Source organism: Dendrobates tinctorius, unplaced genomic scaffold, assembly GCF_039654945.1.
Source record: "Dendrobates tinctorius isolate UK_male_01 unplaced genomic scaffold, ASM3965494v1 ptg000251l, whole genome shotgun sequence".
Lineage (NCBI taxonomy): Eukaryota > Metazoa > Chordata > Amphibia > Anura > Dendrobatidae > Dendrobates > Dendrobates tinctorius.
The window spans coordinates 7,656,517-7,672,253 of NW_027361918.1; the positions used below are offsets into that span (position 1 = coordinate 7,656,517).

Here is a 15,737-nt window from a genome sequence, read left to right on the forward strand (position 1 = left end):
CCATATTTTGTACGTGGACTTCTGCTCTCATCTGTCTTCCTTTCATTGCAGATATCCGGGAGAAGGAATGCCCAGTGGTGGCCACCTTTGTCAAATGTGGACCTTACCCTCCAGCTGAATGTGCTGACGACAGTAAATGTGGCCCCGGACAGAAGTGCTGCGATGTCGGCTGCAGAATAGCTTGTACGGATGTGTAAAGTCCTCGTCCCCTGCAGAACTGGGATGTGGGAACAGACTATATATAAATGCATTTACCTCAAAAATAAAGACAAGAACGTCCCTGCAGAGCCGGGTGACGTAATAAATCTGCAATAAATCTGTGTTATATAACTCTTTGTGCACTGTCATAACTGACCCTGAAAAGATCATGCAGAGGAGGTCTAGGAACCAAAAAAATCACATTCACCAGAATAACTTTTTTTCTTTTTTTTTTTACATATAACGAAATTTGCAAATTAGCGTCTGCCAGCTACCATTTTTCTGCTTTATAAATGGCCTAGTATGGATATACAGTGCCTTGCGAAAGTATTCGGCCCCCTGGAACTTTTCAACCTTTTCCCACTGTGATGGTATGATATGCTATGTGGATATCATTTTGTGTATATTTCTATTTCACTTATTTTCATAGTGTTTTTCTTGATGCTGTAAAGGGGGTTTTACACATAGCGATATCGCTATAACGTCACTGATTTTGTGACGTTATAGCGATATCGCTAGCGATATCGCTATGTGTGATACTTACCTCCGACCAGCTCCCCCGCTGTCCATCGCCGATCGCATGAGAATGTCCGGCTCCATTCCTCGTCGGGCGCTTCCTGCTGGGCTTCCTGCTGGCGCCGATGAGCGACGTGTGGAGGCGGGTGGGAGGGCGTCAGGATCGCTGTGTGTGAAAGGTGAGTATCGTGCACTGCGTCGCTGCTGCATCACTGTGAGGTCTTCCTGTGTGACAGCTCTGTGTGACAGCTCACTAGCGATCATTTAGCGATGCACCAGCGATCCTGACCGGGTTGGATCGCTGGTCAGATTGCTGGTGCATCGCTAAATGTAAAGGGGCCTTAAGTCTACAGCCTGACTGTATCTATTTCTTGATGACCCCCTGTAGTGCATTAATCCCCAAGGCTCCTTTGTTCTCCTCTGGGAGGCCTGGAAACCACCCCAACCTGTTTGAATACCCCAGGACACAAGGAAGGGGATGGGGAGAACAGGAGCTGGTCAAATCAGTTCCTGTTTGGAGAGGATCGTGTATAGACTGCGCTTCAGAGAGAAGGACCCATTTTTATCCTCTGGTTCTAGTTTTGGAATCTCATCTCCCTGGACGTTTTATCCTGTTACTGGACTACATTCTTGTTCTGGACTATTGTATCCTCAGTGTGGTGGATTGTTTATGGACCTTCTAATTTTGCCTGTAATAAAGGTTTTGGGATTGTTCACCCTTCCCTCGCTCTGTTGATTGTGTGGTATCGGAGGACCCCGTGACACCATAGATACTCCTCTTGGAGTGTACGGACTCCAGCCTCTGTCCTTTAGCTACTCAGAGCAACGGCAATGTCACCTGCAGGATGTCTTAATTGATGGATACAAAGTGTCAGGATTTAGAGGCATGGGGGCATTCTTGACTATCGCTGACCCCCGTGTGGTTCGACCCGAGGCAATTTACCAGGATCCGGGAATTCCCATTGTCTTGGCGGGTGGTGCCCGCAAATATATACAGCGAGCTTCTGTGCATTTGGATTATGGTTGTGGAGAAAAACTGTGTTGGATTGGAGTTATGGGATGACTTCCTGCAGATATCCTCCTTGGTAACGACATTGGGGAGTTACAGTGCCAATTTGTGGGAGCAGTCACCCGACTACAGGCCCTTTAAGCACTACATCATCCGGACCTCACCGGGGAGCAACCACCACGAACCGCATCAGAGTCGGTAAGCAATACGTTCGCTGCTAGAGTTGAGTGAAACGGGTCGAAAAATTTCAAAAGTCCCCGACTTTTGGCAAAGTCGGGTTTCATGAAACGAAACCCGACCCTAGGATGAGGTCAGCCACGAGGTCGGCGACTTAAGCGCCAAAGTCGCTTTTCAAAAGTTTGTTTTGCGCTCTTTTTCAGCCAATCAGGATCCACGGACACTGTGGGCAACGTGATGACATAGGCAGGGGTCACCACCATCTTTCAGAAGGGCATGCAAGTGATTGGCTTGCTTTGGTGGGCGTCACAGGGGGTATAAAAGGGTGTGCACGCCGACCGCCATGTTACTCATGCTGATCTCAGAATAGGGAGAGCTGCTGCTGCTGATTCTGTAGGGAGAGCGTTAGGCAGGGAAGAAGACACCAAAAACTGCTTCTGCTGCTAGCGATTTAGCCTGTACAACACACCAGTCACTGTGTGTGCAGTGCAAGTGGAGGCTATATTTTGCTGGATCAGCGATGTTGGTTGTTAGGCTGCCTTCTAAGGCTTCCTGACAGCTGCATTGCTGTTTACCCACTGCTCTGCAAACTGCTTTTTTAAAAGCAATCCCAATTTTTTTTTTTTGTCCTGGTGAGGTACTGAGCGTGCATTTTTTCACACCATACAGCGGTGCACACTCCTCACACAGTACCATGTAACGGCTGTTATCACAGCCACAGTGAAGCTATCTGTGTGTCACGCTGTAAGAATAAGTCGAGGACATGTTCCATTCTTACAGACTTGCACCTTCTAATTTTGTCTAGTTTTCAAACAGTTAAATATATTTGCTGTTTGATCACATTCAAAACTATAGAGAGATAGCGTGTGTCAGTCCGTATACTTAAAAAACACGGAGCTTGACACTTTTACGTACACCGGACAGCCGTGTATGTGCACGCTCCTCTCTCAGTACCGTGTAACGGCTGTTATAACGGCCACAGTGAAGCTATCTGTGTGTCACTCTGTAAGAATAAGTCGAGGACATGTTCCGTTCTTACATACCTACACTCTAGGGAGATTCCTATTCTGCCCAATTCTATATACATCTTGTAGTTTATCATACACTAGCCAATTTCTGCCTGTGACATAGTGCTGTGATATTCAGTGGGCCTCACACAATCCAAAAGTGTCCAGTGTCCACAAGTGTGTGCAGAAATTCAAAATCTCCGTTATCCTCTAGTGACATTTTTCACACCTGTGACATCGAGCCTGTGACATAGTGCTGTGATATTCAGTGGGCCTCACACAATCCAAAAGTGTCCAGTGTCCAGAAGTGTGTGCAGAAATTCAAAAACTCCGTTATCCTCTAGTGACATTTTTCACACCTGCGACATCGAGCCTGTGACATAGCGCAGTGATATTCAGTGGGCCTCACACAATCCAAAAGTGTCCAGTGTCCACAAGTGTGTGCAGAAATTCAAAATCTCCCCTATCCTATAGACACCTTGTACCTTGTTTTTCATTACTATATAGTTTGCTGGATTTTGTCTACATTTCTACCAAAAATGAGGAAGGCTGGTGGAAGAGGCCGTGGAATTGGGCGGGGGTTGGCAGCTGGTAATGATGGTGTTGGTGGTGGATCTGATGGTAGTGGCATATGCAAAATAGGACCGAATGCAGGAGGTGTTGAGCCTGCGTCATCGTCTGGCTCCACAAGGCCTCGAAGACTTAGTTTTCTAGGAGTTGGCAAACCGCTTTTAAAGCCAGAGCTTCAGGAAAAAGTTTTGTCTTACATTGCTGACTCAGCCTCCAGCTCTATCGCCTCCTCTTCTGAAGTTGTAAAAAATAAAAGCACTGAGTCGTCATTGGAGGCTCATGTTCATGAACCACACCTTTCCTTGTGTCCTTCACCCCAACCAAGATTGAAGGATGACGCAGGCCATACTACTGATTACTCCATGGAGCTGTTTTCACATACCATGCCTGGATTATCAAGTGAAATGGTGATTTTCCCAGGCCAAGATGAATCTGACATGGAGTGCACTGATGCACAGCCACTGATAGATGATTCTGCTGGTACATTCACTCAGAGCACTACATTGTCCTCGCAGTGTACAGAGCCAGATTCTGACCCTGATGTGACTCAGGTGTCCCTTCCCGCACACTATACCACCATACACGGTGACACAGAGGAAGGTGCACATGACATTGAAGAGGAGGTGATGGATGACCCAGTTGTTGACCCAGATTGGCATCCATTGGGGGAAGAGGGTGCTGCTTCCAATAGCTCAGATGAGGAAGAGGAGCATCCACAGCAGACATCGACATCGCAACAGCTGTTATCTGGCAGGCCCGGAGCACTCCAAAGACAGGTTCCAAAAATCAAAAGAGTTTCTGGACAGCTTGTCCAGAGGGTCAAAATATCACAGCGTGCTAGGCTGCAAAATGTCTTCCAAAGTAGGAAGACTGCAGTGTGGCACTTTTTTGAACAAAATCCTCATGATCAGGCCAAGATTATTTGTAAGAAGTGCGCAAAGACCTTTAGCCGAGGGAAAAATCTGAAAAATTTGAATACCAGTTGCATGCTTAGACATTTAACCAGCATGCACTTGCAAGCGTGGACACAACACCGAACCTCAAGTACCACATGTGCAACTGATCACAAAGAAGGTAGTCAGCAACGCTACATTGTTTCCCCCACTGTAAGCCCACCGGTATGCACAGCAGCAAATGTTGAGATGTCGTTGCAAGGCCACAGCAGTCAGGGAATCCCACTGTTATATCAACAAAAGACTGAATCTAGGCCATCAGAAAGAACACCAACTCCATCACCATCATCAACCCTCTCTCAGTCCGCCCTGTCCACCACTACTTCCACCATATGCAGCTCTCAAGTCCAGCTCACCCTCCCAGACACTATGAGTAGGTCAAGAAAGTACTCAGTCTCTCATCCGCGTACACTGGGTTTGAACACCCACATTGCCAAACTAATTTCGTTAGAGATGATGTCCTATCGGTTGGTGGAAAGCGCAGGTTTCCGTGAACTCATGGCCTATGCAGTACCACGCTATGACCTACCCAGTCGCCACTTCTTCTCTCGCAAAGCCATCCCAGCCCTCCACCATCATGTGAAAGACCGCATTGTCCATGCACTCAAGCAGTCAGTGAGTGGAAAGGTGCACCTCACAACTGATGCATGGTCCAGTCGGCATGGCCAGGGCCGTTACGTGTCCATCACTGCGCACTGGGTTAATGTGGTGGATGCAGGGTCCACAGGGGACAGCGGTGGTGGGACAGTGCTGCCTAGCCCACGGTATAGGAAAAAGTTGGCTGTAGGCGTTCGACCCTCCTCCTCTTCCTCCTCCAGAAGCGAAAGCTCAGCCACAGAGCTCAGTTGTACGAGCACTCCATCTGCAGCTGCCACTGTTGCACACCAGGCGTCCCCCTATCGAGCAGGCTAGTGGAAAGCGTCAGCAGGCTGTGTTGCAAATGATGTGTTTGGGCGACAGACACACCGCCGAGGTGCTGGCCGAGTACTTTCAGCGACAAACTGAGTCATGGCTGGGCAGTGTACATCTTGAGGCAGGCAAGGTAGTTAGTGATAACGGCCGTAATTTTGTGGCAGCCATAGCCCTTTCAAAACTCAGCCACATACCTTGCTTGGCTCACACCTTGAACCTCGTGGTGCAGTGCTCCCTCAATAATTATCCGGAGTTAACAGCCCTGCTCCAGAAGGTCCGAAGACTGTGCGCGCACATCCACCGGTCGCCTGTACACTCCATTCGTATGCAGAAGCTGCAGCGATTGCTCCACCTTCCCAACCACCGCCTCATTATCGACATTGCAACAAGGTGGAACTCCACCCTGCACATGGTTGAGCGGCTGTGCGAGCAGAGGCAGGCCATAATGCATTTGTGGGAGGATACACGGCCAGGCACTTTGAGAGCAGACATGGAGTTGACAGGTGTGCAGTGGTCGAAGCTGAAAGACCTCTGTAAAGTCCTTCAGTGTTTTGAGGAATGCACACGGCTGGTAAGCGCAGATGACGCCATCCTAAGCATGTGCATCCCACTTATGCATCTGCTCATGCAAACTTTGACGCACCTTAAGGAGCAGGCGTCTGCAGCCAATGTTGACGAGGAGGAAGAGGTGGAGGGAAACCAGGGGAAGAGTCTTGAGGAGATCATTTGCATATTCCCAGTGCCTTCTGGGATAAGTGAAGAGTCTCCGCGAGCTCAACGATCACTGGGTTTTGGCCGTTGCAGCTGAAAAGAGGAAATCGGAAAACCAGGGGAAGAGTCTTGAGGAGATCATTTGCATATTCCCAGTGCCTTCTGGGATAAGTGAAGAGTCTTCGCGAGCTCAACGATCACTGGGTTTTGGCCGTTGCAGCTGAAAAGAGGAAATCGGAAAACCAGGGGAAGAGTCTTGAGGAGATCATTTGCATATTCCCAGTGCCTTCTGGGAGAAGTGAAGAGTCTCCGCGAGCTCAACGATCACTGGGTTTTGGCCGTTGCAGCTGAAAAGAGGAAATCGGAAAACCAGGGGAAGAGTCTTGAGGAGATCATTTGCATATTCCCAGTGCCTTCTGGGATAAGTGAAGAGTCTTCGCGAGCTCAACGATCACTGGGTTTTGGCCGTTGCAGCTGAAAAGAGGAAATCGGAAAACCAGGGGAAGAGTCTTGAGGAGATCATTTGCATATTCCCAGTGCCTTCTGGGAGAAGTGAAGAGTCTCCGCGAGCTCAACGATCACTGGGTTTTGGCCGTTGCAGCTGAAAAGAGGAAATCGGAAAACCAGGGGAAGAGTCTTGAGGAGATCATTTGCATATTCCCAGTGCCTTCTGGGATAAGTGAAGAGTCTCCGCGAGCTCAACGATCACTGGGTTTTGGCCGTTGCAGCTGAAAAGAGGAAATCGGAAAACCAGGGGAAGAGTCTTGAGGAGATCATTTGCATATTCCCAGTGCCTTCTGGGATAAGTGAAGAGTCTCCGCGAGCTCAACGATCACTGGGTTTTGGCCGTTGCAGCTGAAAAGAGGAAATCGGAAAACCATGGGAAGAGTCTTGAGGAGATCATTTGCATATTCCCAGTGCCTTCTGGGATAAGTGAAGAGTCTCCGCAAGCTCAACGATCACTGGGTTTTGGCCGTTGCAGCTGAAAAGAGGAAATCGGAAAACCAGGGGAAGAGTCTTGAGGAGATCATTTGCATATTCCCAGTGCCTTCTGGGATAAGTGAAGAGTCTCCGCTAGATCAACGATCACTGGGTTTTGGCCGTTGCAGCTGAAAAGAGGAAATCGGAAAACCAGGGGAAGAGTCTTGAGGAGATCATTTGCATATTCCCAGTGCCTTCTGGGATAAGTGAAGAGTCTCCGCGAGCTCAACGATCACTGGGTTTTGGCCGTTGCAGCTGAAAAGAGGAAATCGGAAAACCAGGGGAAGAGTCTTGAGGAGATCATTTGCATATTCCCAGTGCCTTCTGGGATAAGTGAAGAGTCTCCGCGAGCTCAACGATCACTGGGTTTTGGCCGTTGCAGCTGAAAAGAGGAAATCGGAAAACCAGGGGAAGAGTCTTGAGGAGATCATTTGCATATTCCCAGTGCCTTCTGGGATAAGTGAAGAGTCTCCGCGAGCTCAACGATCACTGGGTTTTGGCCGTTGCAGCTGAAAAGAGGAAATCGGAAAACCAGGGGAAGAGTCTTGAGGAGATCATTTGCATATTCCCAGTGCCTTCTGGGATAAGTGAAGAGTCTCCGCAAGCTCAACGATCACTGGGTTTTGGCCGTTGCAGCTGAAAAGAGGAAATCGGAAAACCAGGGGAAGAGTCTTGAGGAGATCATTTGCATATTCCCAGTGCCTTCTGGGATAAGTGAAGAGTCTCCGCGAGCTCAACGATCACTGGGTTTTGGCCGTTGCAGCTGAAAAGAGGAAATCGGAAAACCAGGGGAAGAGTCTTGAGGAGATCATTTGCATATTCCCAGTGCCTTCTGGGATAAGTGAAGAGTCTCCGCGAGCTCAACGATCACTGGGTTTTGGCCGTTGCAGCTGAAAAGAGGAAATCGGAAAACCAGGGGAAGAGTCTTGAGGAGATCATTTGCATATTCCCAGTGCCTTCTGGGATAAGTGAAGAGTCTCCGCGAGCTCAACGATCACTGGGTTTTGGCCGTTGCAGCTGAAAAGAGGAAATCGGAAAACCAGGGGAAGAGTCTTGAGGAGATCATTTGCATATTCCCAGTGCCTTCTGGGATAAGTGAAGAGTCTCCGCGAGCTCAACGATCACTGGGTTTTGGCCGTTGCAGCTGAAAAGAGGAAATCGGAAAACCAGGGGAAGAGTCTTGAGGAGATCATTTGCATATTCCCAGTGCCTTCTGGGATAAGTGAAGAGTCTCCGCGAGCTCAACGATCACTGGGTTTTGGCTCATCTTTCATCGTTTTTAAGAAATCTCAAGATGGAAGAGGCCAGGAGCCATTTGGTGAGCTGCATTTCTTGCTACATGTTCACAGACTTACCAGTGGAAAAGCCAAACTTCACATGCCACAAATGCAAGCTTGTGTCCCTGTTGGAGGAAAAGTTGCAAAATCTCGAAGAGAGGTTAGCTACGTTGAAGATCATTAAGGAAGGTGAAGAGTTCTTGGACAGAGCAGAATTATCTCTTCATGTTACAGAAAGAGAAGAAATTCGAAGTGCACCTGAAGAAACAGAGAAATGGAGACATGTGACCCAGAGAAGCAGGAGGATCAGGAGGCAGTCAGCACCCATACTGCTTAGAAACCAGTACCAGGCTCTCACGCAGGAAAACAATGAAGAAATACATCAGGATAAGACTTTGCTAACAAGCAGCAACCTTGTACGCCTTCAGAGTCCTCCTGGATGGAGAAAGAAAAATGTTGTGAAGAAGAAACGGAGAGTGGTGGTCATGGGGGATTCCCTGTTGAGAGGAACTGAGGCCGCTATCTGCAGACCGGATATAACTTCAAGAGAAATGTGTTGTCTTCCAGGTGCAAAAATTAAAGATGTGTCTGACCGGATATCAGGACTCTTCAGACCTACAGATGACTACCCATTCCTGCTACTACATGTGGGGACAAATGACACTGCAAGAAACGACCTGGAAACCATCTGCAGAGACTTTGAAGACTTAGGCAAGAAAGTGAAAGAACTGGGAGCGCAGGTGGTCTTCTCTTCCATCCTCCCAGTGGATGGCCATGGAACAAGGAGGTGGAATAAGATTCTGCAGGTGAACAACTGGCTACGTCGATGGTGCCGTCAGCAACGATTTGGATTTCTGGATCACGGAGTGAACTACTTATACGATGGACTACTTGCTAGAGATGGGGTGCACCTTACGAAGACTGGTAAGCATGTATTTGGAAGTCGCCTTGCTACACTTGTAAGGAGAGCTTTAAACTAGAACAACATGGGAAGGGAAGCAAAAGACCAGAAAAAGCCATACACCTGACAAATGCTATTGAGAACTCTGCTATTAGAAGTGGAAAGGAAGAACAAAGACGAAAGAATCTAATTAATACAAATTTTGGAGAAAGAGAAACCAATCACAAACTAAAATGTTTCTATACTAATGCACAAAGCATGGGCAACAAACAAGGAGAATTGGAACTACTAACACAGGAAAAGAAATATGATGTCATTGGAATCACTGAAACTTGGTGGGACAATACACATGATTGGAATACAAGACTAGAAGGATACAACTTATTTGCAAGAAACAGACTTGATAAACGAGGAGGGGGTGTCGCATTGTATGTTAGAAACGCGTATATCTGCACAGAGATTGAAGCTTCAGAGACTGGGAGTTCTGTGGAAACTGTTTGGGTAAGAATACAAGGACAGAACAACGGAAAGGACACCATTGTAGGCATTTACTACAGGCCGCCTGTGCAAGCTGAAGCTATGGATGAACTCTTTATGCATCAAATGGCCAAGTTCTCCAAAAAATATGACATAGTTATCATGGGAGATTTCAACTATCCAGACATTTGTTGGGAATCTCTCTCAGGCAAAACTAACAGGTCAAGGAAATTCTTATCCTCTCTTGCTGACAACTTTATCTTCCAAAAGGTAAGGGAGAAAACAAGGGGAACTGCTACCTTGGATCTAATCCTTATAAACAGGGAGGAAATGGTTGAGGAGGTAAAAGTGGCTGGGACCCTAGGAGGTAGCGACCATGCTATTTTAGAATTTTGGATAACTAGAGGCGGAAGACCTGTGAAGACTCAGACGTCAAGGTTAGATTTCAGAAAGGCAGATTTTAAGGGATTCAGAAAGAGAATTGGAGGGATCCAATGGCTGGATATCCTTAAAGACAAAAATGTCCAGGAAGGATGGGAAATCTTGAAAAATGAAATTCTCAAAGCACAGTTGTTAATTCCGAAAAGAGGGAAGAATAGGAAGCAGTTAAGGAAACCAGGATGGATGAACACAGAACTTAAGCACATGCTAAAAAGGAAGAAAAAAATGTTTATAAAATGGAAAGAGGGAGGCATATCTAAAGAAGAATATAATGCTGTCTGCAGAACCTGCAGGACACAAATCAGATTATCTAAAGCTGACAATGAATTGAGGCTTGCAAGAGATGTCAAAAGCAATAATAAAGGATTTTGGGGATATGTCAAAAGTAAAAGAAAAGTCAAAGATGCTATAGGATTTTTACAGGATGAAAATGATGAAATGGTAAGACAGGATGTTGAGAAGGCTGAACTTTTAAATTCCTATTTTGCATCTGTTTTCTCTCAGAAAGGAAATGTAACATCAACTGTTATTCACTGTCCTATTAAGGGAATAGAAGAATCCAGGATATCTATAAACAGAAAGATAGTGAGGAAACACTTAGCTAACCTAAATGAATTCAAGTCTCCAGGTCCAGATGAATTACACCCCAGAGTACTGAAGGAGATAGCAGAAGAAATTTTTGAACCCCTCTCTATAATCTTTGAAAATTCTTGGAGAACAGGAGAAGTGCCAGAAGACTGGAGAAGAGCAAATGTTGTTCCTATCTTCAAAAAGGGGAAGAAGGTGGACCCAGGCAACTATAGGCCGGTGAGTCTGACTTCTATACCAGGAAAGATCTTTGAACAAATTATTAAACAACATGTATGTCAATACCTGGATAAGAATGAAGTGATTAAACAGAGTCAGCATGGGTTTGTAACTAATAAGTCATGTCAGACTAACTTAATTTCCTTCTATGACGGTATCACTGATTGGGTAGATCAAGGAAATGCTGTAGATATAGTATATCTTGACTTCAGCAAAGCATTTGACAAAGTCTCTCATACAATCCTTATTGAAAAAATGATTAAGTATGGAATGGACAAGGCAACTGTTAGGTGGATTCATAACTGGCTTAGTGATCGGACCCAAAGAGTGGTCGTAAATGGCTGCACATCCAGTTGGAAGAATGTCTCAAGTGGGGTACCACAGGGCTCTGTCCTGGGCCCTGTATTGTTCAACATCTTTATCAACGATTTAGATGAAGGAATTGAGGGTAAACTGATTAAATTTGCTGATGACACAAAGCTAGGAGGGATAGCTAATACTAGAGAAGAGAGAGAGAGGATTCAAAAAGATTTAAATAAACTGGAGAAGTGGGCAGCAACTAACAGAATGGTTTTTAACAGGGAGAAATGCAAAGTACTACATCTGGGCAATAAAAATGGAAAAAGCATATATAGAATGGGAGGAATAGGGCTAAGTGACAGCACATGTGAAAAAGACTTGGGTATACTAATAGATCACAGACTGAATATGAGTCAACAGTGTGATGCAGCAGCAAAAAAGGCAAATGCAATTCTAGGATGTATTAACAGAAGCATACAGTCTAGATCACGTGAAGTCATTATTTCCCTCTACTCCTCTTTGGTCCGACCTCATCTGGAATATTGTGTCCAGTTTTGGGCACCACATTTTAAAAAAGACATCAACAAACTGGAGCAAGTTCAGAAAAGAGCGACCAGAATGGTGACCGGTCTGCAAACCCTGTCTTATGAGGAAAGGTTGCAGGATTTGGGAATGTTTAGTTTGCAAAAGAGAAGACTGAGAGGAGACTTAATAGCTGTCTACAAATATCTAAAGGGCTGTCACATTGTAGAAGGATCAACTTTATTCTCATTTGCACAAGGAAAGACTAGAAGCAATGGGATGAAACTGAATGGGAGGAAACACAGATTAGATATTAGAAAAAACTTTTTGACAGTTAGAGTGATCAATGAGTGGAACAGGCTGCCACGAGAAGTGGTGAGTTCTCCTTCAATGGAAGTCTTCAAACAGAGGCTGGACAGACATCTGACTGGGATGATTTAGCGAATCCTGCTTTGAGCAGGGGGTTGGACCAGATGGCCCAGGAGGTCCCTTCCAACTCTACGATTCTATGATTCTATGATGACATTCAGCCATTGTCTGCTCAGGGACCTCTCCTGGACGAGGTGGAGGAAGAAGAGGAGGAGGAGGATGATGATGGGGATGATTACTTAGGGGAGGAGGATGCATCTCGTGGGGCAAGTGAAAATGTTGGCGTGGCAAGGTCTGGTACAGGGTTTGTGCGTGACTGGAGGGATGTGGATTTGCCAGAAAGTGCTCCTCCACCCAGCACTCGCAGTGCATCATTGACACCGGGAACATTGGCCCACATGTCAGATTATGCCTTGCAGATCCTAAAAAGGGACCCCCGCATTGCCAAAATGATGAACGATTATGACTACTGGTTGGCCAACATCCTGGATCCACGCTGTAAAGGCAAATTACAAAACATCATGCCACAGGAGAACCTTGACCTAATATTGGCTACTAAACAAGCAACTCTAGTTAACCGGTTGGTTGAGGCATTCCCAGCACACATCAGCGGTGATGGTTCTCACACGAGCCATACGGGCCGGGGGCAGCTTGGCAGAGGTGTTCGTGGTACACACAGTAGAAGTAGCGTTGGAGACGGGTTTCATGACAATGTTGTGGACTGATTTTTCAAGTACTGCTCACACAACTGGTAATATAGCATCGATGGAAAGTGACAGGAGACAGCAGTTGTCAACTATGGTTAACAACTACTTTTCCTCTGATATCGATGTTCTCCCGCACAGGTCTTTCCCCTTTGACTATTGGGCCGCTAAACTGGACACCTGGCCTGAATCGGCACAATATGCCTTACAGGAGCTCGCTTGCCCAGCTGCAAGTGTGCTATTGGAAAGAGTCTTCAGTGCAGCTGGATCAATCCTGACAGAAAAAAGGACCCATCTGTCAACCCAAAATGTGGATGATCTAACCTTCATTAAAATGAACCATGCATGGGTTTCCAAGGATTTTGTCCCACCTTCCCTTGATGACACATAGGTTGCCAGAAAAATGGCTTGCTTTGGTCCTCCTCCTATTCTGCGAACTTGACCTATTTCGCCTTTTGCAGCAGCTGAATGACCCACATCTACATATGCCACTTTGTAAACCTCCCTAAGTGGGCGGCCCCCCTCCCATGGCCGGGGTAACCACCTAGCGCACAAAACCGTGCGAGTGCCGTTGCCCTGGACAGGTGGGTAGGCCGACCCTTGGGCGCGGGCACTAGCATAGGGTCCCTCATAGTGCAATCAAGTGTCTCTGACAGTGGTAGTGCACACCCGCCGTCAGACACACCGCCGTACTATGAGGGGCCCAGTGCCAGTACCGACGCCCACGAGTGTGCCCCCCTTGCTTGGGCAGGGCCCCAGCATTTGCAATGTTTACCTCTCCCTGCTCCTCCGCTGTGTAGTCTGTGCTGTCAAATCCTTCACTGGGACTGCCACTACAAATTGATTGAACTGAAAGATGATGGTTAAGATGTAGCTATGCCCTGTCCTGCTGGCCGGGCTCTAGCTCCAGATGATCAGTGGCTTCCATTTCTTATGGACGTCGACTCACAATTACATGCAGTGGTGGTTTATCATCAGCTTTCACAGTTTTCCTACTCACAAACGTGTGACATTCCGGCGCACATTTCAAAATGGGCCCTCTCATGCCAATCAAATAGAATCGCCTACGGCCTGTGGCTTCTGTCTTTTGCATTCCAAAGTTACGTGACAGATCATGATAGCCAGTGAGCACCATGTTTACATCGCTCCCTGTGATAAAAATTGGATTGAGATGAGTAACAGTGATGGAATCAACGGAAGTGCGATACAGCAAGACAAAGAGGGAAGAATAGGAAGCATTTAAGGAAACCAGGATGGATGAACACAGAACTTAAGCCCATTCTAAAAGGGAAGAAAAAAATGTTCATAAAATGGAAAGAGGGAGGCATATCTAAAGAAGAATATAATGCTGTCTGCAGAACCTGCAGGACACAAATCAGATTATCTAAAGCTGAAAATGAATTGAGGCTTGCAAGAGATGTTAAAAGCAATAATAAAGGATTTTGAGGATATGTCAAAAGTAAAAGAAAAGTCAAAGATGCTATAGGATTTTTACAGGATGAAAATGATGAAATGGTAAGACAGGATGTTGAGAAGGCTGTACTTTTAAATTCCTATTTTGCATCTGTTTTCTCTCAGAAAGGAAATGTAACATCAACTGTTCTTCACTCTCCTATTAAGGGAATAGAAGAATCCAGGATATCTATAAACAGAAAGATAGTGAGGAAACACTTAGCTAACCTAAATGAATTCAAGTTTCCAGGTCCAGATGAATTACACCCCAGAGTACTGAAGGAGATAGCAGAAGAAATTTTTGAACCCCTCTCCATAATCTTTGAAAATTCTTGGAGAACAGGAGAAGTGCCAGAAGACTGGAGAAGAGCAAATGTTGTTCCTATCTTCAAAAAGGGGAAGAAGGTGGACCCAGGCAACTATAGGCCGGTGAGTCTGACTTCTATACCAGGAAAGATCTTTGAACAAATTATTAAACAACATGTATGTCAGTACCTGGATAAGAATGAAGTGATTAAGCAGAGTCAGCATGGGTTTGTAACTAATAAGTCATGTCAGACTAACTTAATTTCCTTCTATGACGGAATCACTGATTGGGTGGATCAAGGAAATGCTGTAGATATAGTATATCTTGACTTCAGCAAAGCATTTGACAAAGTCTCTCATACAATCCTTATTGAAAAAATGACTAAGTATGGAATGGACAAGGCAACTGTTAGGTGGATTCATATCTGGCTTAGTGATCGGACCCAAAGAGTGGTCGTAAATGGCTGCACATCCAGTTGGAAGAATGTCTCAAGTGGGGTACCACAGGGCTCTGTCCTGGGCCCTGTATTGTTCAACATCTTTATCAACGATTTAGATGAAGGAATTGAGGGTAAACTGATTAAATTTGCTGATGACACAAAGCTAGGAGGGATAGCTAATACTAGAGAAGAGAGAGAGGATTCAAAAAGATATAAATAAACTGGAGAAGTGGGCAGCAACTAACAGAATGGTTTTTAACAGGGAGAAATGCAAAGTACTACATCTGGGCAATAAAAATGAAAAAAGCATATACAGAATGGGAGGAATAGGGCTAAGTGACAGCACATGTGAAAAAGATTTGGGTATACTAATAGATCACAGACTGAATATGAGTCAACAGTGTGATGCAGCAGCAAAAAAGACAAATGCAATTCTAGGATGTATTAACAGAAGCATACAGTCTAGATCACGTGAAGTCATTATTTCCCTCTACTCCTCTTTGGTCAGACCTCATCTGGAATATTGTGTCCAGTTTTGGGCACCACATTTTAAAAAAGACATCAACAAACTGGAGCAAGTTCAGAAAAGAGCGACCAGAATGGTGACCGGTCTGCAAACCCTGTCTTATGAGGAAAGGTTGCAGGATTTGGGAATGTTTAGTTTGTAAAAGAGAAGACTGAGAGGAGACTTAATAGCTGTCTACAAA

At 45.8% G+C, this 15,737-nt stretch overlaps 1 protein-coding gene across 1 annotated transcript in view; it reads left to right on the top strand.

Annotated features, from left to right (window-relative positions):
• Nucleotides 1-330, top strand: part of LOC141065373 (uncharacterized) — a 59,129-nt gene extending 58,799 nt beyond the window's left edge. The window contains exon 8 of the mRNA XM_073557826.1: nucleotides 52-330. Coding sequence (XP_073413927.1) covers nucleotides 52-197 — 146 coding nt within the window. The 3' untranslated portion in view covers nucleotides 198-330. The remainder of the gene's footprint in view (nucleotides 1-51) is intronic.
• Nucleotides 331-15,737: the final 15,407 nt, after the last annotated feature.